Source organism: Gymnoscopelus microlampas (assembly GCF_963454915.1).
Source record: "Gymnoscopelus microlampas genome assembly, chromosome: 10".
Lineage (NCBI taxonomy): Eukaryota > Metazoa > Chordata > Actinopteri > Myctophiformes > Myctophidae > Gymnoscopelus > Gymnoscopelus microlampas.
This window is the reverse complement of record NC_139947.1, coordinates 41,990,598-42,013,654: the sequence shown is the minus strand read 5'-3', so window position 1 is coordinate 42,013,654 and position 23,057 is coordinate 41,990,598. Positions and strand designations below refer to the sequence as shown.

At 39.2% G+C, this 23,057-nt stretch overlaps 4 protein-coding genes across 6 annotated transcripts in view; 1 reads left to right on the top strand and 3 right to left on the bottom strand.

Moving 5' to 3' along the window:
- The window catches only part of csrnp2 (cysteine-serine-rich nuclear protein 2), a 352,543-nt gene that overhangs the window by 215,399 nt on the left and 114,087 nt on the right, over window positions 1-23,057 (bottom strand). The gene's annotated exons all lie outside the window — the stretch shown is intronic.
- LOC311052868 (solute carrier family 26 member 9-like) lies at window positions 72-8,019 on the bottom strand (the record flags this gene model as incomplete). Its single annotated transcript, XM_084068103.1, has 20 exons — window positions 72-120; window positions 213-268; window positions 945-1,082; window positions 1,829-1,883; window positions 2,265-2,516; window positions 2,717-2,854; window positions 2,946-3,038; window positions 3,189-3,258; window positions 3,374-3,480; window positions 3,672-3,767; window positions 3,969-4,046; window positions 4,782-4,895; window positions 5,118-5,265; window positions 5,378-5,460; window positions 6,080-6,232; window positions 6,366-6,530; window positions 6,780-6,955; window positions 7,070-7,180; window positions 7,346-7,485; window positions 7,895-8,019. The coding sequence occupies 20 exons, from the start codon at window positions 8,017-8,019 to the stop codon at window positions 109-111; spliced, it is 2,310 nt and encodes a 769-aa protein (XP_083924229.1). The 3' UTR covers window positions 72-108.
- On the bottom strand, window positions 9,633-13,949 carry slc48a1a (solute carrier family 48 member 1a). Its single transcript, XM_084068106.1, has 4 exons — window positions 13,320-13,949; window positions 12,538-12,584; window positions 12,302-12,422; window positions 9,633-11,504 (listed from the first exon to the last, which is right to left on the bottom strand). Exons 1-4 carry the CDS (start codon window positions 13,447-13,449, stop codon window positions 11,368-11,370), a joined length of 435 nt encoding a protein of 144 aa, XP_083924232.1. The 5' UTR covers window positions 13,450-13,949; the 3' UTR covers window positions 9,633-11,367.
- Window positions 15,298-23,057, top strand: part of rapgef3 (Rap guanine nucleotide exchange factor (GEF) 3) — a 32,558-nt gene continuing 24,798 nt past the window's right edge. For 2 of the 3 annotated variants that reach the window (XM_084068102.1, XM_084068100.1), the window contains exons 1-2: window positions 15,298-15,397; window positions 19,036-19,112. In XM_084068102.1, coding sequence (XP_083924228.1) covers window positions 15,379-15,397; window positions 19,036-19,112 — 96 coding nt within the window. In that variant the 5' untranslated portion in view covers window positions 15,298-15,378. Of the gene's footprint in view, window positions 15,398-19,035; window positions 19,113-20,594; window positions 20,976-23,057 lie in introns of those variants that run through there. The other variant, XM_084068101.1, reaches the window with a different exon arrangement.

The following is a 23,057-nucleotide window of genomic DNA, read 5'->3' as shown; positions in this document are numbered from 1 at the left end:
ATGAATTTATGTAAATTATGATGACAGTACATTTTTCTTCTGCAGCAAACTCTCTTCAACATCACGCTCCTGTTTATTTTCAAGACACTATATAGTATGTATATGTGCTCAAAACATGTTCTGTGAAAGCAAAAGAAGTCTTATATAAAAATTATGCATTGATGATAATTAATAATCATCATTTCACATCACATTATACAGCGTGACTATACCTGTTCCAGATCTTTCTCTTCCTCCATGTTAAAGGCAAGTTCTTGTTTCTCTCGCGCTGCCTGTAACCAACACAGATTTGTTTTACATTATACAGTACAAAATGTAACTTTATTATTTATCTGTAAATACAATAGATAGATTATGTAAAGTTCATTGTATTGCACTTTTATTATATTAATACATTTATAATGCACTTTACATTTGAAACAAATCTCAAAGTGCTACAATGACAAAGCTAAAAATAATTTAAAAACATTAAAATCACGTCAAGCATAGAGGAAAAACAAGTGTAGCTAAAACAAAATGCTTTAATGTAATTTGATTTGATTTCATAAAGATGAGTCATTTTGGAATTAGAACAAACTAATTATATTTGTTTCATGTTTGTGTCTGTTCACATGTCAATATTCCATTGCTCATTCCCACTGCTTTTGAGAGTACACAAGTAAAGCGTCATCATCAGGCAGTTATAGGTGAAAAGAAACAACATTGAACGGTGTCAGTAAGGTGAAATACAGGACTTTGTTAGTTGTGTGATATTTTCTGTTGACCCACGCTGGCCTAGATAGGTTGACAAAAGGTTGAAAGGAAGAAGGAATTTATAAGTCAGGGAATAGATATCAGTTTCCTGCATTTCTTAGTGCCTCCTTTTTCTTCCCAACCGTTTGACCACAGATAACTTTGCATGTGGTTATTTTTAGGAGTCTTACGATAAGGAACTACAGAGGGACTTGCCTTTTGGGAGGTTCCTGAGTCTGCACAGCTCTGCTGGGCAAAGAGCATGGCATCATGGACAGATAGGAAGAGGTGACTCCGTGCAATGCCTTCATTAAACACCCCTCCTGCCTCCAGTTCCTCATACACCTGGGCTGCAAGCAGCAGAGGAAGGCGATTTCCCAAAAAATAGCCGGTTTACATATCACAAGGCGTCACAATGCGTCGCATTTTGAGCTTGTAGATCTGCTATTTTAGGTGAGCGCCACTGTCATACAACGGAATATAAATGAGTAGGAGACAAATCATACTAGGAGCGCCGGGCCAAAACGTAACTCAGCAACCTTAAGTCTTACACTGGATTCATTGAGAAACATGAAAGCACAAGACTATTTACCAGGAGGTTTAAAAAAAGAAAAATAATGTAGATAAGAGGCAAGGCCATAAAACTCTAAAGGAAACAGCCGTACACCATGCTAAAACTCAAATGACCTCGACATTGTATTTAGCCTGATGATGACCAGGGGCATTGAAATGTGTTACAAAGACAGGCAGGAACAGGGAACAGGTTGTTAATTCCTGTTTAAATATACACCAATCTGGACTGGTCACATAATGAATCACTACTTTATCTGACTTTATCTGGGTAATGAAGAAAAATGAATAAATAGATTACATATTTTCTGTTACACAGTTTGGTCTGTAGCGTTAACATTCTGGATTGTGTTGTGTATGAGCATGTACGAAATTAATTTCTGTTTTAGAAGTGGGAACTGTAGTCTCTTTCATCCACAGATCCTGGTGACACGGCGCTGCATCGGCAACAAAGATTAAGTTGCCATGGCAATGCTGTATCTATACTAGAGCCAATGAATCTGAAAAGCACTTGCGTCATCTTTACCTTGAACATTAGCCAGGTAGAATTGAATCCCCAGCATCTGATAGCTTGTGTTCATCTGTGTGGGAGACAGAAGGCAACGTATACTAAATACATGCATATCGTGGCTTTTGGGCAGAAAACGTATATATAAATCAATGCCCTACTTCGTCATAAAAGAGTGTCATGCAAAGGTAGCAAAAATAGATGATCTACAAGGAGCTTGTAGAACTGCTATTTTTGCTACTTTTGAAAGATGGAAAGTGGTTAAGTGTGGCTGTGGGTTTTGTAAATATTGAACGAATGAAAAGAATTCAAAGAAAGAGCTTGTGACTAAACAATAACTACACTGAATCCATTGGAACACGGGTTCCACTTTTAATTTCCTGAAAAGTAACCATTTCGCGCATACAAGGTAATTGTGATTCTGCCAGTAAAGTGACACTGCACACAGGCTGACCTTGGTGAGCGTTTTGATTCCCATGAGGTCGGTGAAGCACACGCCCGACAGGTCCAGGATCAGTGTGTGGAAGGGCATGGGCTGCATTTCCGGTGTGACCGCAGAAGGACTGGGCAGCCCTTGTTCCGGTGCCTTCTCACTTATCTCAATGTCACTACAGCTGAAGTTGACATAGCTGGTAGGTGACTCTGGTTTGTTGGCACTACCGTCCTGCGAGTCAAAGTAATTCTGCAGCTCAAGCTGCGATGTGGTCTGGATGTTTTTTGGGGGGGAGAGGGGACATGTCATACAGAAACAGTCCAAGGTAATACTTCACATATAACCATAGTTCATGAATATGTAGAAATGAAACAGCTAACTTGATCATCTGCCAGTTGCAGCTTATAGTTAATGATACAGTTAATCCCTTTGTACAAGCCATTAAATTCAAAAAGGTTAATTTGGTTCCCCACCTCCTGAGACTTCACCAGAGAGCCGAGGGTCCTTCTTCTAACCACCTTGTCCTTATTCTCCTCTTCCTCTGTTTCGTGCTGTTGTTTCTTTAAGAACTTACGCCTGGCCAGGATCAGTTTGCCAGGGTCCAGTCCGGTCTAGACACAAACATGCGTAGGTAAACACTCACACGCACTTTCATTCATTCAAACATAGCTGACCTTGAGCGGGGAGTGGAACCCATCGTACCTTTTCAATCATCTTCCGTCGGAATATCTCAGCATTGGCAAAATAGAGGGGGGAACAGTAGTTGACTATTTTCACACCCTTGACAGGTGTTCCCTGTGGAGGTAGAATAACATGATGACGAACAGTTGGCTCATATTTCATCCCCCCAAAATGATCAATTTTTACACTCAAATCAACACAGTCACATCAACACCCAGTATTTTGCTGTATACAAGAACACACATAAATGTTGAGTTGCAATACCTTACTGTAAACCTTGGGGTTTTTGTAGATATCTGTATCAATGACTTGCACAACTTCTGAACCATTGCGACTAAAGGGAACACAATATTGTTCTAATGAGTCAGATCTCGTTATCCATTTTCAGGACTTTGATTACTTATTAGCTCCCAATATATATTAGTGAAAGTTGCATGCATTTCACTTACAATTGTGTCTTGAATATGACCACCAGGATAGAGAATCCCACCCCTATGGCAACCCCGAAAGGCAAACTGAGGAAGAACGTGGCCAGGAATGACACTACCCACACCAACTGTATGAGAAAGAACAATAAGATGTACGATGTTGTCGCTCGTCAAAAATAGCAGATCTACAAGCTCGCAACGCATTGCGACGCATTGTGATATTGTAGATTGGCTATTTACGGCAAACAACACCATATAAATCAGGCTATAAGAATTACGATGGATTTCACTGTACTATTGCATTCAAGGCTTAACTGACACAGTCCAGTTTGCTTTTCTTCCACAGATAATATGGGTCAGAGAGCTGCAGGAGGGTGTTCTTCAGGTTGACTGCAATCAGGGCTCCAAGCACTGACTAAAAAGAAGAAAAGAAAACTTTATCATAATTGCTGCACTGGTTGATATTACCATGTCTTTATCATGCATGAGTATTTTATTAAAACATCTTCTACTTCATTTGCACTGTGCCAAGTACCTGGCAAACCTTTTTACTGACATGTGCATACGCTACACTATGGAATCAATATATAATTTCTTCACATAACATTCTACATACTTTTGGCAGTGGTTTCAGGAAGGCTCCTAAGGCTAGCATGGTGACCATTACCACCAGCATCACACATAGACTGGCAAACTAGAAATGAGGGTAGAGCAGAAGAAGAGCACTAGTTAGCGCAAACCAAGCTTTGTGATATTTGTGGTGTTTCTTTGTTGATGACATACAGAAGTGATCTGATTTAAAGGAGCATGGCAGGCTTTTTTTGACATGTGGGTCCTTTTGTCACTCTGATGCTACATCCACAAAGCTACAAAACAACCAAGCGTGGCCAGTTACATTGCTGGTGAGTTGCCATTGCATTGATGCTCATGTCACACTGCACAAAAGTTTTGAGGGGTATCAGAATTCAATTACAATCATGAATATACCGGTACACCTCAATAACAGAAACATTATTATTTTTATTTCAGGAATTCAATTCTGGGGAGGGGGAAAGGAGGCGGGAGGGTCCCTTTGTTTTTTGCTTAAGTTTGAGTGTATTCTTTTCATGTTACTTGTCTATTTTGTGTATATGTCTGTTGGTTTTTGTTTAAAAAAAAAGGAAGCAATCCATATGTATGAACAGAAATGTATAACATTACCCTATGCTTCACAATAAAAAAGATTTGAAAAGGAATTCAATTGAAATGTATTATAGTGCAAAATCACAACAAGTTGTCTCAAGACCCTTTACATATAAAGCAGTGAATAGAGCATCAGGAATGAAATCCTATCAATGTAAGAATGACAAAGGACCTAAATGTCAAAAAGGCTGGTATGCTCAGTTTAAATTATACTTCCAGTAGTTTTGAATGGCAGAACATCACCCACCTGTGACTGTCCCCCAGCGCTGTCCACAGCCAGTGTCACTGACAGGGCACAACAAATGACATGGATCTTAAAGAAGGATCCAAGAAAGTTGCTGCAGCCAAGAGCTAACATTTCCTATTATGGGAAAGTGCGTATTCAGAATAGAGTGTTAATGTAAGGACCACAACTTCCCAAAACTGGGTTGCACAAATGCATGCACAAATAACACAGATTTTGCTGTGTTATTTATCCATTTGTAACTGAGAGAGTGTACAAATGTAACCAAATCCATTTGGTTGCATTTGTACACTCTCAAATTAAATTAACAGCAGTTAACCGCTACATATGTTTTTCTACCTGGTTGGGATCCACATCATATCCATGCTTTGCTGCCAGCGTCCTGCCCATAGCCAGGTTAATGACATATCCGACTATAGCCAAGGAGAAGGCTGTGCTCAACATGTCCTCCCACTGACTCACTGTTGGAAGCATCGGAGCTGGAAATCTATATGATGAAGACAGGGAAACACATGCAGCAAAATGGGACAGTGAAAATGGGTTGCACAATCAATTATTTTATTTAGTCAATGACTTTGAGATTGCTGAGTGAGCTTTACCCCAATGGAATTTCTCCCACTATGTCCATCTGATAAATTTCCGGAAGGTCCAGGGGTCCTGAGAGTGCTGTAGCCACCACCACCTGTGGTAGAAGGGATCAAGAGATGAACCAGCTTTTTTTCTTCTTTTTTTTGAAGACGATAGTTCAGAAAGCGTTCAGGGCAATGTAAGAAAATAGACCCAGCTAGATACAGGAGTACAAATAAAAATAGCAAGTATTATGTACATTTTGGTTATACAGTATACAGTATTTCATAAATGGAATGGCATGACCAGTCTATAACAATGTATGCACAAAAGTTATAACATGAGACAAACATAAATCCCACTGTATTAAGTATTAATTTAACTCTAGGTCCATGTGGTTCCATTTGTACGCTCTCAGTGGTAAAGCTGCAAAAACGTATTTTAATTAATAAAACTAGAGCGGTGGCCGACTTGGCACTGCACACCTCCAGGTCACCTGGGACACACACGCCAAGTTTAAGGTTAATTGGTCAGACGGTGCCTGTGTAATGCCCGGGATAGGGTGGGTAAATACAAAATAAGGCTAATAGGGTAAGACACTATTGGTTGATATGTAGTACTATCTGAAACTCATAAGTGCAATATCTCCCCTGGTTAAGTTAAATTAACACTGAGGATTTGACTGTGTATAATGCTTTCAAAAAGGAAAATAGCTGGAAGGTTTGGCTACTTACAATGATGATCTCCATTGGGATAGGGAATGGTAGCTTGTGGCGGTAGCGTGCACTCAGTTCCTTTACTATGATGAGAACAACACTGCTCACCAGAGCAAACACTAAAGAGGCTATGTTGGTATCTGGCAGGCCAGAGCAGATATCTACGAGAGTCTAGGAGAGAAAAGGCAGCTAAAAGGATGTTTTTTATAACAGGGATAATGGTGGTCTTAGATCTACTGTATGTGACTGCTGTCATGCTCTGCAATCATTAAAATAATATATTTTTACCTGAGATGTTACTTACATATACAACGGCCAGGGGCCCACTGTAGGGTGGCACCTTAATACCAAAGATATACTTCAGCACCGAGATGAGGATCTGTAGTCCAGCAGCTGTCATGAAGCCTCGTATAAAGGATTCTGATAGATAGATGGCCACAAAGCCAAACTGCAACATGCCCAGCCCCATCTATGAACATACATGTATCATGTCAGTGCAGAATCAGTTGCAATGTCAAAATCATACTTTTTGTTTCCTTCTCCCCAATTTTTAGGTGAATAAGTCTATACTATGTCCACTAGTATTTCCCTCCACATAAAACCTTTACGCCTACAAGTGTGAGCTTGTAGATCTGCTAATTTTGACCAAGGTTTGCCCCTGGAATAGGAATGCTAAGGTTCAAGTACTTAAATAGAACACATCTTATGGTGCCAGTACCTGTATGATTGCAGTGAGGCAGGCCAAGGTTCCTGATATGCCTAGTCGAACCTCATTCATCTTGTCTGTGTCAACTACTGTAGCGTTGAGAGTGGTGTTGAAGTGACTGAACTCAGACTCGGGTGCCAGCCTAAGACACACCATACCCACCATGATGCTGAGAACAGCAAAGGTACCTGGACACAAGGTTAACAAGGGTGTATGCAGCATGGCATCAGCATTGTGTGGGTCTGGTAACAAATCATTGTCCTCATATGAAATGAGAGTGTGGATGAATATTCTTGCTTTACCTGGGACCATCTGGTGAGCAGTGCCCATGAAGAAATAAGGGATGAGGGGGAAAAATGAGGAGTAAAGCCCATTGACAGGAGGCAGGTTTGCCAGCAGGGCAAATGCCATACCTGGGAAGAATCCAAAAACAAAAACAAAAAAACAATTCAATTGTCAAATTATGTCATGATAAAATACCCCCCAAAAAAGTCAAGCCAAGCTGCATCAGCAGTGGGTATGCTGTAGGAAGAGGGGTATTACACAGAACCATCAGAGATACAAACTGATTGACAGACCTTGGGGCACCTGAATGGTGCCTGCACTGACCCCGCTGATGGTGTCACACAACAGGTTTTCCTTCACTTTGTACTTGGGCAGCCAGCTTAGCACAGGCAGGTGCCTGGATAACAAGGCCTTAAGTCTAGGCAAAGAGCATCTGACAGGAAGAAACAGTCCGCACTTTAGTGTGAAGTGACCAAACAGGATGGAATCACTAAGCCTGATTTATACTTTATCATATGTTTAACATAAATTAAGCAATTTAGAAGAATGTGGGTTTGATTGCAGTTATTTGAAAGACTCCAAACCACATTTCCAAACTTTGATTTGAATCCTCAGTTTTACACAGTTGGTGAATATAAAAAAAATAAATAGATAACACTGAAATAATATAACATGCTTTGACACCACGGATAGGAAGTAAGTAGCCTTAGGAACCAATTTTGCCATTTTTTGTTTGGAATGATTCAGCCAAGGACTGAACCCGGACTTCCTAGTCTCAGGGCAGATACTCTAACCTCAAGGCCACTGAGTTGGCAATAGAACAGATAGAATGGATTCTGTACCTGAAGAGCTTCTTCACTTTCTCACCAATAGGAAACTGTCGAGTCTTCTTTTCAAAGTCTTTATCAAAGTCGTGGACATTATAGGCGGGTCTATCAATTACATAGCGTGGGCAGTCCTGATGCATGGTTGCGCCTTTCAGGAAACATTCAGCCAACTGAAATGATGAATGCTCGATGAGGACAGCTTAAGGTTTAACACAGTTACTATTAATACTGTATATATAGGTATAGCCCCAACATTTTAGTATGAGCAAAAATAAAGAATGGCATATTAAGAAAAGTCAGGTTCTCATGGGTAAGGCTAGCTCGATACATACAACATCTCTGTTATGACAAACAGATTTTACATTAAGCATTGTGTTTGAAAGCGTCATTACATTACGATAAGATACATAAGGTAAGGTAAGATAAGGTAAGATTAGGTAAGGTGAGGGCATAGCTCTGGTATAATGCCTCCGAGTTCCTAATCTAACCTTGAAAGTGAAGGCAACAGGTACCAGGTAAACAATAGTCTATGCATAAATTCATACTTCCCTGAATCATTTTGATTGTTCATCTGATGCATTGTCACCAAAAGCCTTAAAATCACATTTAGATACAATACAGATAAATCTAATAGTATTACTGGTGTACTCGACGCAATAAGACAATGGTATTGTGGTAAAATCAGACTTAATCAAGTATGGTTAGACTGTTAGAAGAGTCTATGCAAGGTTCAAGTGCTTCTATGCCGTCTAAGCTAACAAAATATAATGAAAAGCTGCATGCTCCAAAACTGTGCTGCAGTTAAAAATGCATACGTTGCTCTTTGTAATAAATGATCAGCTTAATAATTTACAATAAATAATATGCTAGAATTTCTCTCACAAATATTGATTTGAAAATGTCAGCTTATCCCTGATATGAAAACTATGTCATATCGAAGCTCAGTAATAAATAAATGTCAAATTTGTTTCCTGTATTAACTAGAGATTATAATTGTTGTTCCATTAATGACAGTAGGAAAGTGTGGAAAAAAAGGTGTACAGTACCTTACAATTGGAGCAAAGATTTGGGTTCAGTTATGATTACTGGCACTGTTTTTTTTGTATTACCTTGCACACCTCTGGGTGGAGCTTAAGCTAAACTTGTTCACAGCTAGCCAGTAAATTCCAGTGATAATCTAACTCTGAGTGTAAAAGGACCCGTAAGTAGCCATTTGGTTGATTTGCACAGTCTGAGTTACAAATGGATAAATGAAAACTGAGGATCTTCTGCAAATCCTTGGTTGTAAATTGAGCTGCATTGTGCAGCCATTTGGTGAGGGTGCTATCTCAGTGGTCCCCAAAAGAGACCCAAAAGATAATTTTGTTGCAACACCAGGACCCAAAAAAACATTATGAATTAATAACTTCTGCCCGATTTCAAAACAAGTGAAAATAGACAATCTACAAGGTCACAAGGCGTCGCATTGGGATGTTTTTTTTTAATTTATGGAATTCTTAATTTTTGTTTAACATTTCTGAAATTCCTTTGAATATTTTATTTCGTCTTTATTTCTGAAAAGTTGGATTTTTTTATTTGTGAAAATATTTTTAGATATTATTTTTGAAATATAGGAAGCATAAAATGTACTCACAACCCATAAAAATTGGTCCACAACCCGAGAATGGGTCCCGACCCATTGTTTGGGAAACACTGCAGCTGATTGGTGAGGGTGCTTCTCTATCTGTACAAACTATGAAAAACGGCCATGATAATTTTATTTAATGTGTTTTAATGTTTTTCAATCTCTTTACAGCCTTCTCACTTTTATTATGTTACTCAAAAAAAAAATCATGGTAAAAGGTAGACATTAAGATCGGAACTAATTAAACAATGACTTACAAAACATTAATCCTTTAACAGACAAAAAACCCTATCAGATTTGTAAACAAAACAAAAATTACTGTATACTGTATAGTGCTTATCAATGTTGATTTGTGTTAAATAGAGATGACAATATGGAGAACATTTAATATTTTTCAGGACTTCATATTTGTTTGTGGAAAAAATGGCAGCAATGTGTGTGCAAAACAATGGCAGCAATATCAAAATCTAAAGTGCAATCATTTATCAAATCCATCCTTGTTTTCTCTGAGAGGGATGTAAAATTTGCAAAGATACTATAATGGCGCAAGTATCCCCCTAGTGGAACAAAAGACGAATGGCATAAAGTGTACATAATATTCTCTCTTTCAGCACGTTTGACAATCATAAACACATCTGTATGATATGATGGCCCTACATTTCAGACAGAATTAAAAATGGGGGAGGGAGCATGTTACGGTATGAATCACAACAATTCTTATGTAATGTAGTGAAAATTCCTTTAAATGAGCCAAGACCAATATTCTGATCATGAATGGCATCAAGAGACGCTTTCAAGTGTCTTTGTTGGCAATGAATAATTGACTGACTATATGGACACTGGACACAGATCCAGGATGTCTTTCTATAGCCTAATGTATATTTAGTCATACAAACATGTCACTCCACGAACATGCCTGATATTCAACAGAAAAATGTGACGTGATAAGTCGGATATGAATTAGCCTTGAACATAATGGCCCTCTTCTCCAGTCCTCTGGGCATATTCAGTCTCAGCGGAACAATAAAGTTACTGATACGTTGTCAATTTTGCTCGTTCTCTATGATAACCTTCCTACCATAAGTATGAACTATACATGATCATAGGAATAACTTTCTGTTTTATGGCGTAGCACTGAGGGTCGAGCCACCTAGAAGAGGGTCTGTCTGTCTGTCTGCATGTGGCTAATCTCGAAATCTACTGAAGCTAACAGCGCCAAATTTCTTGTGCACGCTGCCAGTTGGCCAAGGAAGTAAATCCCTGATATTCTTCATTTTTTATACGTTTTGAAATATTTAACTTTTTAAAACTTTCATGTAATACTGGAAAGCCTATTTGGAGGTCAATATAATATGACGTCACAGTGTAAATATGATGTCATCAACATCAGAGCTCCACAGGGAAGTCATGCAGTTATTAGAACCTGTCTTGTTTAGGTGGAATTTCCCTTTAAATAGTATGACAATGAGATTATGGAGAGCATTAAAACAATTATTTAAGTATAAATCATATGTAGCTCAGATTTGAACCACGTTTTGTATGCAAGTTCTCAAAAAGGCTTGACAAGATATTGCTATTATAGCACAACCTATAGAGGTCAATCCTAATCTAAGCAGTTTCCAATCAGCGCTTTACAAAGTTGAATATGACTTGTGACAGGTATAAAGATGGGTGATTAGAACAGGTTACAAGACAAATACAGGGCTTGTTCTACAAGTCCAACAAGTGCAGCTGCACGCATAAAAAGTCATGTGACATTTTATCCAGCAATATCCACTTTTCCTCTTAAAAAAAAGCTCTTTGACCAGCTCCTGCTGGCCACCCAAAAACTTTAGTATAACCCTGTGTAGAAAACCAATGGTGTTTAGAAATCACTCAGGATGCTGATGTCTGCAAACTCTTGGCGGTATCTGTAAGAGTACAAGGCCAGGAGGAAGGCCCATTTGAGGGTTAGAAAGCTCCACACACCGGACAGGTAGAGGCTTCTGGGGTCGGTTGGAGCTGTGGGACAGAAAGGCTATTTAGTGAAATATTTTTGTGAATGACTGATGTTCCTCATCAGTGAAATAATTATCTAAGAATGCAGTAATCTTTGTCTCAAGCCCTGTTGTTATAAGCAATACAACTGAACTGATACAATTAAAATATAGGGATGGGATATAAGATTTGATCTTTTTTTATCCGTTATAGAGGCTGATTTAAACAAGTTTGGCCTACTGACAGACGGACGGACACACACGGACGGACAGGAGCGAAATTGTCTCCGGCCTTTAGCTGTCCTGCCTGGCAGAGACAACAAAATCGTTGGTAACCGGATTGTTTAACCACTTAAACCCCAGCATCCTCATTGTAGGGAAAGCTTTTGCTGAAAATAGCAGACCGACAAGCTCACAACACGTCGAGCATGAGTCAAGCTCGTGAGTCGAGCCCATTGGTTGAAACCGTTTTCGCTCGTTCGTGACAGTGGCCCAGGCTGCACTTCAATGCAACTCTGGGTTCTGGGGGATTGGGTTTAAGTGGTTAAGACAAAGGATACCAAAGTATTCATGGTGTAGTTGCGTGCTTTGTCACTAACGGTGCTGTCCACTTTGTTGACAGCAGGATATCCGGTCACTGAGATCTCTGTCTGTCACCCGTGGCAAAATAACACAAAAATTCTATTATCGGGATAACACGAATCATAATTATTTTGCTCAGGGTAATCATGACATGACATTTTCATATCGTCCCATGCCTATGTGTGACTACTACACATAACATTTTAGAAACTACTGTATGAGCAGGAGAGGAAGATTTACATTGCTTCTCTGTGATGGCAAGAGTGAGGAAGGTGATAAGTGCGGCTACAGCCAACCCAGAGAAGAGTGTTCCGACAACAATGAAGAACTTGAGGCCCTTCAGCCAGGTGCGCCAGTAGTCCTGTAAAGTAGGGGTGCAACAGTTATTGAACTAATTATTTTAATTGATTGTAAACAATAATCGACAATGTATTTAAAAAAATAGTGAAAATGATAATGAATAGTTGCTGCCCTACCTGTAAGTACATGATGTGTGTGACGAGAGCCCAGAGCGCCAGCACTCCTGTCAGGAGACAAAAAACGAAATTACATTGATCACAAAGAGAAAAGATGCAATTGCTAGATTTATTTACTAGCTCATCGTGTCCATCTGTTGTCCAGTCCTTATGTTATCACTGATCCATGGCTAACAACATACTTATTATGATTATGACAGACAGACTTATACAGATAAACAAAAATCCCATATACATTGTGTCTGATCTACTACTCTCTACATCAAACAAGATACTCTATGTTTAACTCTATGGTGTACACACTACACTACACAGTAAAATCCTCATTGTTCATTGAAATCACTGTACAAATTTAACCAATGGACCCGTAAGGGTACAATTGTAATCAAATGGACCCTGAGGATTTTACTGTGTATGGTAGACTAAAAGGCTCAAAAAATTGAAGTTTGTATAACGTTACTGTATAAAATAAATGTATAACTTTACTGTATAAAACAAATATGATCACGTGATGCACAAGTGTGACCCCCTAAATACCTAAAACCTAAAATGTCAAATAATACATAATAATAATAATTATTAGTTATTGTTGTTATTAATATTAAAACGAATAATAATAACATTCCATAAGGTGTGGCGTAATTTATTTATTTTTTACAAACAACTTTATTTGAATGTGGCCTATGTGCTAATGCTAAGATGTAAACCGAATATTGAAACATTTCTAGAATGGCACATTATTTCTAATAACATAATATGTATAAACAAGCCTGTTTTCATACCTGACAAACCTCCCATAGCTGCCGTCCATGGTTGTTTATATACAATATTCCACACCAAAAATGCCGAAAATCCAACCAGCGTACCAAAGGTAGCATATCCAATGCTGATGTATGTTTTGCTGGTCCCCATTCCAAAATGCTAGAAGAATAACCTATTGTCTGTAGCTGTCCAAAAAGATCAACGTTTAATAGAAGTAGGCTATGTTGTGAAGTTGTGCTGGATGGTGTCAATCTGTATCAGCGGCTTAACACATTATGTAAGAATATTCCTTTAGGATCCAGACCGAGGTGATGGGGAAATACCAGCATCAAAAAAAAACCTCGTCTGAACCAGTCTGACAGCTCTTACAAATACGAGTATTTTATGGAAAATATAAACGCATCGCTTCTAGGCACACGAAAAATGATCACGAAACAGCGATGACGTTATTTCGATCGCTTAAAAACAGCAGTAAAATAAAGTGTTTATCAGATTCTAGTCGTCGGGGGAATTAGCAAGAGTTTGTGTTGCTGTGCGGATAGCTCTGTTGTTCTACATTTACGTATTCAGCGTATTCAGTGGTGTCAAACATGTCGACTAACTGGCTTTTTCCTAGTTCTTATAAGCCTGTTGCCGTTCTGTAAATACGTTGATATGGTGTACACAAACCCTTGGGCTCATTAATATCGGGAAATTACTAGCAATTTTAAACATGAAGTTGACTATCACTAATACTTGAAACATCTTTGCGCAGAGGAAACCTCAGTCTCACATACAGCGCCTCTAGTGGACTCAAGAGAGTTTGCAATTCTAGACCTCTATTAGAACCATAGCAGCAAAGACATGGGACATACATGTGCATAGGCTATACATTCATGTTGCTGTGTGAAATAGTCATGGGTCATGGCCACTGGCTGTCCAATGTCAATTTTTATGTATTTATTTCCAAGGAACCGTTTTAAATAAGAAATCATGAGATTTTAAATACATTGAGGTTGACCTCATTTGCAGTGACGTCGAGGTACATCACAATCCAAGTACAATTTCATTTTCACATCAATATTCCCATCAATGATAAAACAAAACATAACAAAACCTTTCCCGTAACGTGTGATACAACACAAGTTAGAAATAGTTGCAGACATCTGTGGGTACAGTATATCTGCAATCAAAGTATCATTGGCAAGGTTTCTTGTGTGGTTGTTTTGATGTTAACACGGATGTGACAGAGGAAACTCATATCCTGACGAGACACCACAATTTTTGACAGCTACAGTGTAGCGGCAAGCTATTATTATTCCCCATTTAAATAGCCTCTCACTGACTTACACATTAATTATGTCATCATCCTTTCTATTACTTACACAACACACACACACACACATTACATTACATTACATTACATTACAGTCATTTAGCAGACGCTTTTATCCAAAGCGACTTACAATAAGTGTATTCAACATAGGTAGGGAACGAAAACTACTAATCACCAGAAGTTTTAAGTACATTTCCTGCAAAAACAAGCAACCAAGAGTATACCTAGCGCTAAGGTAAAAGTGCAATATATCAGCTACCTACTTTCTTAAACAGATGAGACAAAAATGGCAAAATCAAATGAGCACGAGCTAAAACAAATAAGTGTATCGACTAAACAAGATCCAATAAAACAATACAAAAATAAAACAAGAGTTCGTACAACTAGTTAACAACAAGTAGGCCAGGCAAAGCCAGGCACACACACACACACACACACACACACACACACACACACACACACACACACACACACACACACACACACACACACACACACACACACACACACACACACACACACACACACACACACACACACACACGTGCGTGCACACACCATTTCACTGTCTCACCCACCCCTTGCCCCAGGGCACTCTCATCAACTCATCTCACCAATTGGAGAGATTCAGGAAGCTGTGTCTAAAAACACTAGAACTCGTACACAGTGAGTCAGTCATCATCTGGCACATAATAATACACAGGATAGGAGGAGAGGCTAAAAGAGAAGACAGAGAAGCCTCAGGAGTGGAATATATTTCAAGTATGGCAGAGGAGGTCTCAAGTAAGAGGAGTTTTATTTTGTATTCCAGTACTCTACTAAAGAGCCTAGGTCAATAGTGTAAAATCTAATGAATACTTGTCATCTGTCCATAGTATTGATTGCTGTAAAAAAAAAAAAAAAATGTTGAGGAAAATGGAAAGCCAATGCCTGATGGATACAACCATATTTTAATATTGTAGCCTACGATATTTTAGAATATTGTTGCAGTAATATGGCTAAATAATAGCGTATACCTGTTGTCTCAATGTTCACATTACATTTTTGCCTATCATTATAGGCAAAAATATTAGTGTGAGCTTGTAGATCTGCTATTTTATTTTAAATAATCTATATTTCTTGTGGTTAAGTGGTTAATACTATGTTTTTATCCCTTTTGAATATATGACGAGGGTATGCTAGCTAACTAATGGCACATGTCATGCCCATGTGGGCAGGCTGTAGTGCTGTAAAGGTGATATGACAAAAAAGGACTGAGGATTTATTACACTGTCTGCCTCTTTATACCTCTTTTTATACATTGTTTGTATTTCAACACCGGTCTCCCTTTCCCCAGTGACCGGTAGGGTCATATGAATCAAATATCTGTCATCCTTTCTGGCTCCACTTTCCCCTCCACTCCAGACATTAGGAAGGAAGATGTTTGTGTGTGTGTGTGTGTGTGTGTGTGTGTGTGTGTGTGTGTGTGTGTGTGTGTGTGTGTGCGTGCGTGCGTGCGTGCGTGCGTGCGTGCGTGCGTGCGTGCGTGCGTGCGTGCGTGCGTGCGTGCGTGCGTGCGTGCGTGCGTGCGTGCGTGCGTGCGTGTGTGAATATGTGTATTTACTGTACATAGATATGTGTGGTTGGCATGTGTGTTTTTTAAGAGTATTGGAGTAATGGACCAGTCAGTGGACAGACACAACAAAGATAGCTGGCAAAAAAAGAACCCATTCCATGGGCGTGATGCAGGAAATCCCACTCCCATTCCCTGAAGAATTGAACGCGCACACGCACGCACACGCACACGCACACGCACACGCACACACTCGTCCAAAATAGACATAGGAACCATGGCGCGTTGTAGCAGTAATCCACTATAATGACAATAAGTAATGCAGCTACTTTTATTTGTTGTACCTACCCAACCATGTGTTCTCTGGCCTCAGGGAAGCTTAAAAAACACACACACACACACACACACACACACACACACACACACACACACACACATTCCTTCAATGTGTGCCTCTAATAACTTTCAAAATCTCCATGTAGTTTAACTTCTCATGTTCCCTAATGGAAAGGATTTATTGAAAAGTAACAAAAAAGTATTTTTGTATGTATACTCACTAGAGGGCAGCATTTGTTTTCAATATGCCTTGTGGAGATCCATGTGCATTAAACGGTGCTTGAAACAAGTTCAGAATCAGTGATGCTGAATTATAATATTTCATCAGTGATATCCATATTTTTGATGATTGCAGCTGCCTCCAACTTAAACCAAGGTAATCTAACATCAAGCCATCCCTGGTTTTAGAATCAGTGTTAATAAGCTTTTGCCCAGTTCTCTCAGCCAAAAAGCAATTATTAGTATTTATCTATTGTGCAGCACTCTGACTTCAGACTTCTTTTCACATTCTGAGGATAAGATTAACTCGGTTCCATCCAGTGTAACTTGACAGTCTCATATACTTTGTAGCCCAGTATTAATTACAGTTACCCTAAAGCCTGATTGTTCTCCATGGCTCTTGTATATAGTACCATATTGTGTGTGTGTGTATGAGTGAATGAATAGAAAATTAGGCTAGCTAGTACTGTATCTAAATCTGCAACAAAACATATTTTCTCTTTGCTTGAGATTAATGTATTTTGCACATTGTTCCTGATACAAATAAAACTAATAATCTAAACTAAACCCACTTCTTTGAACTGAACACAATGACAGTCACAAGATCCTATCACATAAATCTCAGCTATGTGCTCTTCTTTATCAACCTACGTACATGTTTACATTCTCTCGGGTGAGTCGGTCATAAGAAGGAAAACTGCATTTCTCCACCATGAACATTCTTAAATTGACAGACAGTACAGCACCCCGGGAGGCATTCATGAAAGACAGAGAGCCATACAAGACTAACCAGAGCCAGCGAGCATTGGTTGGTGTTTCGTGAAGCTACTGTACCGTTTCTTGAGATTGTATTTTTGTTTCTTTATTTGTTTGTTTGGGGGCATTTTAAGCCTCTGCAGACGCAGCAAGGCAAAAAATACACCATCTGTACCCCAAAGGAAGTCCAACTGGGTAAGCAGTTGTTATTTCTAGTAATGGTGGATATTTCTTGATTTGTGAGTATGCCTCGGCTGCTATTTGGGACTTGGGAGGCAACATATTCATAGGCAGCTGAACTGAGTTTGGTGGCCCTTAAGTGTTTGTACATGTACCCCTAGGGGGGTGTGGCTGTTACTACAGAGAAAGCGCAAGAAATTAGAAAGTGCTGATCTGTACAGTGTTAAACAAAATGTAACTAGCACAGCTGTTATTGAATACAAAGCAATACTTAATTGCCGTTATGCCGTTTTATTTATTATATTTTTTTTTTTATTTTGAACATATTGATTGATCAAAATTGGACTTTCTGAAATGCTGTGGCCACAGCTTAAAATAAATCTGTTCAGGAGGCCCTAATTGAATTCATTCATAGCATAATTATGCTAAAATGGTTTTGTCTGGTAGTTTTCTAAGCATAATGTTGTAGTTGGTTAAAGGGGGCCTTTGGATTAAAAAATCAGGGAAAGGGGGTACTGATGCAAAAAAAAGAGTTTGATGACCAATGTTCTATCATGACTCTCACTACAAGGATACAGTTCCAGAGTTATAATGGTCACATCTAAGATGGAAATAACAGGAAAAGGTGAGGGATGAGTTTTGTTGATGAAACAGATGTGTGAGGGACTTACAGAATACTGTGCAGCACACCAAAGTATTTTCAACATAGAGCTGAAAAACAGGAATATGCACATTTGCTTGTAGAAAACAGGACAGCACAATGATAGTTGCCAATGTACTTCATGTGGAAAGACATGGCAGTTCCACTTTGTTGAGGTCTGTACAGGAAGGGTAGCCCCACTGCTGGAACAATAGCTGGGATCTAAGCAGGTCTTACATAACATGTCCAGCCTGCAGGACACAGATGCTGCTGGAGGGAAACCAAGTCAAATGGGCTGTTCTTCCCTCACGTCTGGAAATCTTTACCATGTGATGTATAAGCAATGTTAAGATCACCTGCATGCTAGTCTCGCGTAGCCAGACAACTATTCCACTATCTCCCAATGCTATGTATGACGGCAGCATTTGAACATTGTGGGAGGCAACAATCTGGCCCACGAGACTACCTGCATGCCAATTAATGACACACAAAGAAAGAAACTGGGCAGGTTGTAATCTGTGTATAAATGATGTTGCTTTTCATGTGAATGGGCGCGTTGCTGATCCGGCCACCTGGCAACCGCCAGGTCGGTCTGAATAAAAATATGATCAGACGACAAAAACCTTGACTGGACCCTTCTCCTTAAACCTCTTCCAGGAAAACTAAGTATAGCCGCTCTTAGACTATAAAATATACATCAAAACCTAATCATGTTTTAACATTCTCCATGTTCTACAGACACTGCTGACGCTATGGAAACCTTATTAAGACCATTCCTCTATACAGCCAGGCGGGTGACAGCAGGGATGGAGGAAGTAAGTCATCTGTTTATAAATCATAGAGTCAATGAAAGAAAGTCCACAACAATAAGATGAACCATCACACACATTACCTGGATGTCACAATACTATTCAGTATCATGATACTGTATATACACTGTAGCCTTTTGGTTTATGGGCGCTGGGAAAAAATACAATATACTAGTAATAGGCTAGGTGTGTGCAGTAGGTAAACTCAGGTTTTACACCAGTGTAACAGGTAAACAGATGCCATTGAACTGAATATTTGTGGGGAAAAAATTAAAGTGATCAGTGGTTGAGTGATGGGCGACTCCAGTCAAGTGCCTGTTCTGTGGTCATCATGCCTTGGCTGTTGACTGTCCTTAGAACAGTTTATCTGTGTGCCCATGTGTCTACGTTGCAGGGCAGCCAGACAGCTGTGCTATCTGATAAGTGTGCATGCATGTGCACACTTGGTCAAATGTGTACACATGCAGGCATAGAGCGCTCTCTCTCTCTCTCTCTCTCTCTCTCTCTCTCTCTCTCTCTCTCTCTCTCTCTCTCTCTCTCTCTCTCTCTCTCTCTCTCTCTCTCTCTCTCTCTCTCTCTCTCTCTCTCTCTCTCTCTCTCTCTCTCTCTCTCTCTCTCTCTCTCTCTCTCTCTCTCTCTCTCTCTCTCAACTGGACTGCACTAAACTACTGAAAATATAATATTTGCTTTAAGTTGACACTTTATTCGGTCTGATGTATCACTTACGGTTAGGCCAACATATACTTGATCACTCTATGCAAGCTCTACATATGTCCCATCCCATCTATATGACATATCCAAAATAGGAACACCAGGTTGAACGTGGTTAATCGTCATTAGGCCTATTTATTCTACAGAAAATCAAAATAGCTTGCATGAGGTGTGTACAGTAGCTAGTAAAATACGCCTATACAATTTCGTTAACATTTTTGATTTCCAAAACACTCTTATTTTTTAAACCATGTAGGCCACGCATGACATCAATGTTAGTCAACCAGAATGAGCAGGGGTAGAAAAAGTACTCTCAATGTTTACTTAAGTAAAAACATCAATACTGCAATGCAAAAGTCCGGTAATCACAATTTACTTAAGTCTAGTACAAAAGTATTGGCATCAAAATATACTCAAAATACTAAAAGTAAAAGTACTCATTATGCAAAGTGTCCTGTCACAAGTTATCATATGTCTGACTGAAATGTATTAAAATCTTTTGAAAATAGCAGATTTACAACATAACTTACAACACCTGTGTTGTAGATCAGCTATTTTCAAGCAGCCAAAGTTTAGGTTTTTTACACTTATAAGTCCAGTGCTTGAGTAAATGTACTTAGTTACTTTACACCACTGAGAATTAGACCCATTTAACTGACCAGTCAAATGATCTGAGGAAGCCGCTTTTAATGACTGGAGTTTCTTGCCAAAAAAAGCCGAGGTGAAGAGGTGCGCTCAACACGCACTTCAACAACAATGTGCGCCTGTGCTGAGAGGCATGGCTGAAGTTCACACCGGCAGATCGTCCTCACACAAGCAACGTTGTGCGAGGAGGTAACATTAACAACAGGTTATGGTTTTGTATGGAGAAGAAGAGACGCAAAACATTCCTCCAGGAGGAGATCCCGATTAAACTGTGCGGACGTCATGTAGTCTATGAAATGCAAGGGAAATGTGAACGTTTCACTATCGGTATGCGACGTTCTAGTAACAGTGTGTGGACGCGCTGACTTCGTCTGTGGATCATCATCTATACTATACCTGGGAAAGTTATTCGTTCTGATCCAATAGAAGATGCATCTGTTTCGAAGTCATAACTACCAAGTTTTCCCGGACCGCTGTTCCGTGGAGACTCCATCTATACGAGGCATCAGCTGGGTACGCACGATTACTACAGTTATAAACCCGTTGTAGAATCACTAGAATGTTGTATCTACTATTTATAGACAAGCTAATTAGACAGCTGTAGACTGTAGCCTATAATCCTGATTCATGGTGATGTTGATCGTTTTGATGAAGATGGTGACTGTCATCCGCTAGTTACCATCATTGCCCCCTTAATGTGGAATTCTTGAAGGCCTAAGTAATTTAAAAAGAAGGTATTTTCTACATTCTCTTTCATATTCTTGAATTTACAGCAGAAACAATGTAAATGGCAAAACGATGGGTGAGTCAGAATATAAAAAAATACATTTAGTGATGATGAGAATAGGACATTATCTATTACTTTTTGGGGTGGTTGCATTTTCTAGTCTTGAATAAGGGCTTAGAAATCTTTAAAACCCGCCATGGTTGTTCTAAACATATCAGCCACCCTTCAGCACAAGATCTGGGGAGATAGCATCTATATTGTTCTGCAGCCTTTAACTGAAACTGGTAAATTAACGTCAGTTGTAGGACCTAGTCAGAGAATATACAGTGTGTGTCAATAGGACATGGGGAGGGGGCTATTAAACAAATGATTTTCAATATGACACAACTAACATCCCCAAAACATCTCAAGAATGCCAAGAAAAGTTTCACTATTGTCTAACCATTTGGGTGTGGGTGCACAGGAAGGTAGCAAAGTGCAACCAAAGTTTGTATCAAACCAAAGTTATAAATAGTGCATTGTTTATTGTTTATTGTTCACCTTCACCCCCCCCCCCCCCCAACTCAGTTTACACACAGTTCAAAATGCACAAAGGGGAGTCTTTTGTTTCCAGGTCACCGGAAGACACAGAATGGAGCTCTTATCGTCTAAATTTAGTTAGAGTTATAGCTAATTCAATAGCTAGTATTCAATAGGTCAAGCCACTAACCAAAAATATTTACTGTAAATCTGTTAAATGCGGACATACAGTATGGTAGTCTAAAGCATATGTTAAATCTCTATAAAATGAAACTGCTGTAATAAAAACTGGTCAATGTCAACTTTTATGATATTTAAAGTATCATTAAACCGTTCTTTAGCAGCAATAAACAGCATGTCTTTGCAACTGTGACAGGACTGTATTATCTCCCATTCCTACCTGAATCATTTAGAAAGTACACTATAAAATGTTTACCATCACTGTATTATCAAAACAAAGTGAATGTAATGTTTTGCACAAATTATTAAATGGCACAGCTTGAGAATCGGGCAACGCTCCCAGTTACCAGATGCAGGTCGGAATAATAATCCTGGAAGATACATATGACATCTTAATCTACGTAGCACACAGGATCATCTTTGCCATGCCTGGGGAAATATGCTTTTTATAATTATGGTAAGGCAATGAGATAAAGAGATCTGCTTTAAAAAAAAAACGTGTTGCAATTATGCTTCTTTTCTTTTTTTTGTCTTGAGAAAGGCTCACTGGCAAAGATCCATTCTTCCCAAAAATGTCTCTGGTCTTCAATGTATCTGTTACTCATTGGCATGCAAGATTGACAATTAAAGCGGCTCCACACTGAGGATCTGGCTGCTGAACACATGCATTCAGATACCAACAAGGAGAAAGCTATGGGTCATTTTACAGTCATTAGGGGATGCCATGGCACTTTCTCTCTGTCCTCATACCAGTGGCGAGGTGCTGAGACATAGAGATAAAGCAGAACTAAATGCCTCACATTCACATAGGGTCCTCATAATGACTGCCTGTCTACATTGTTTTGTTTCTCCACTCAATGGGGCACACATCATCCTAATTATGCCACATTAGACTGACCCTTCTACACATCACATTTTAGCCACCTTTGTCTCACTGGTCTCTGTCTGAACTGAAGTATAAAACAACAAAACAGATTACATTTTAATTTCAGGCTTTCAATTCTGTAAGATGATTCTACAAGACAGATGGAGGCATACTTGCAATGGGTACTGAAGGGGTATTTTCTATTTATTACTGGAGCTAAAGTTAAAAACAAGGGCAGCGTACCACTCAGGTTAAGATCATGTGACATGACTAGCTGCACAATAGACCAAGCATACTGAATTTA

What these genes read in the sequence shown, in the direction of transcription:
- slc48a1a (XM_084068106.1), bottom strand. Translation starts at nt 13,449, where the DNA reads ATGGGGACCAGCAAAACATACATCAGCATTGGATATGCTACCTTTGGT. An exon ending in AGCTATGGGAGGTTTGTCAG is followed by an intron (nt 12,585 to 13,319) that starts GTATGAAAACAG and finishes GTCTCCTGACAG; the next exon opens with GAGTGCTGGCGCTCTGGGCT. An exon ending in TGCCATCACAGAGAAGCAAT is followed by an intron (nt 11,505 to 12,301) that starts GTAAATCTTCCT and finishes TCTGTCCCACAG; the next exon opens with CTCCAACCGACCCCAGAAGC.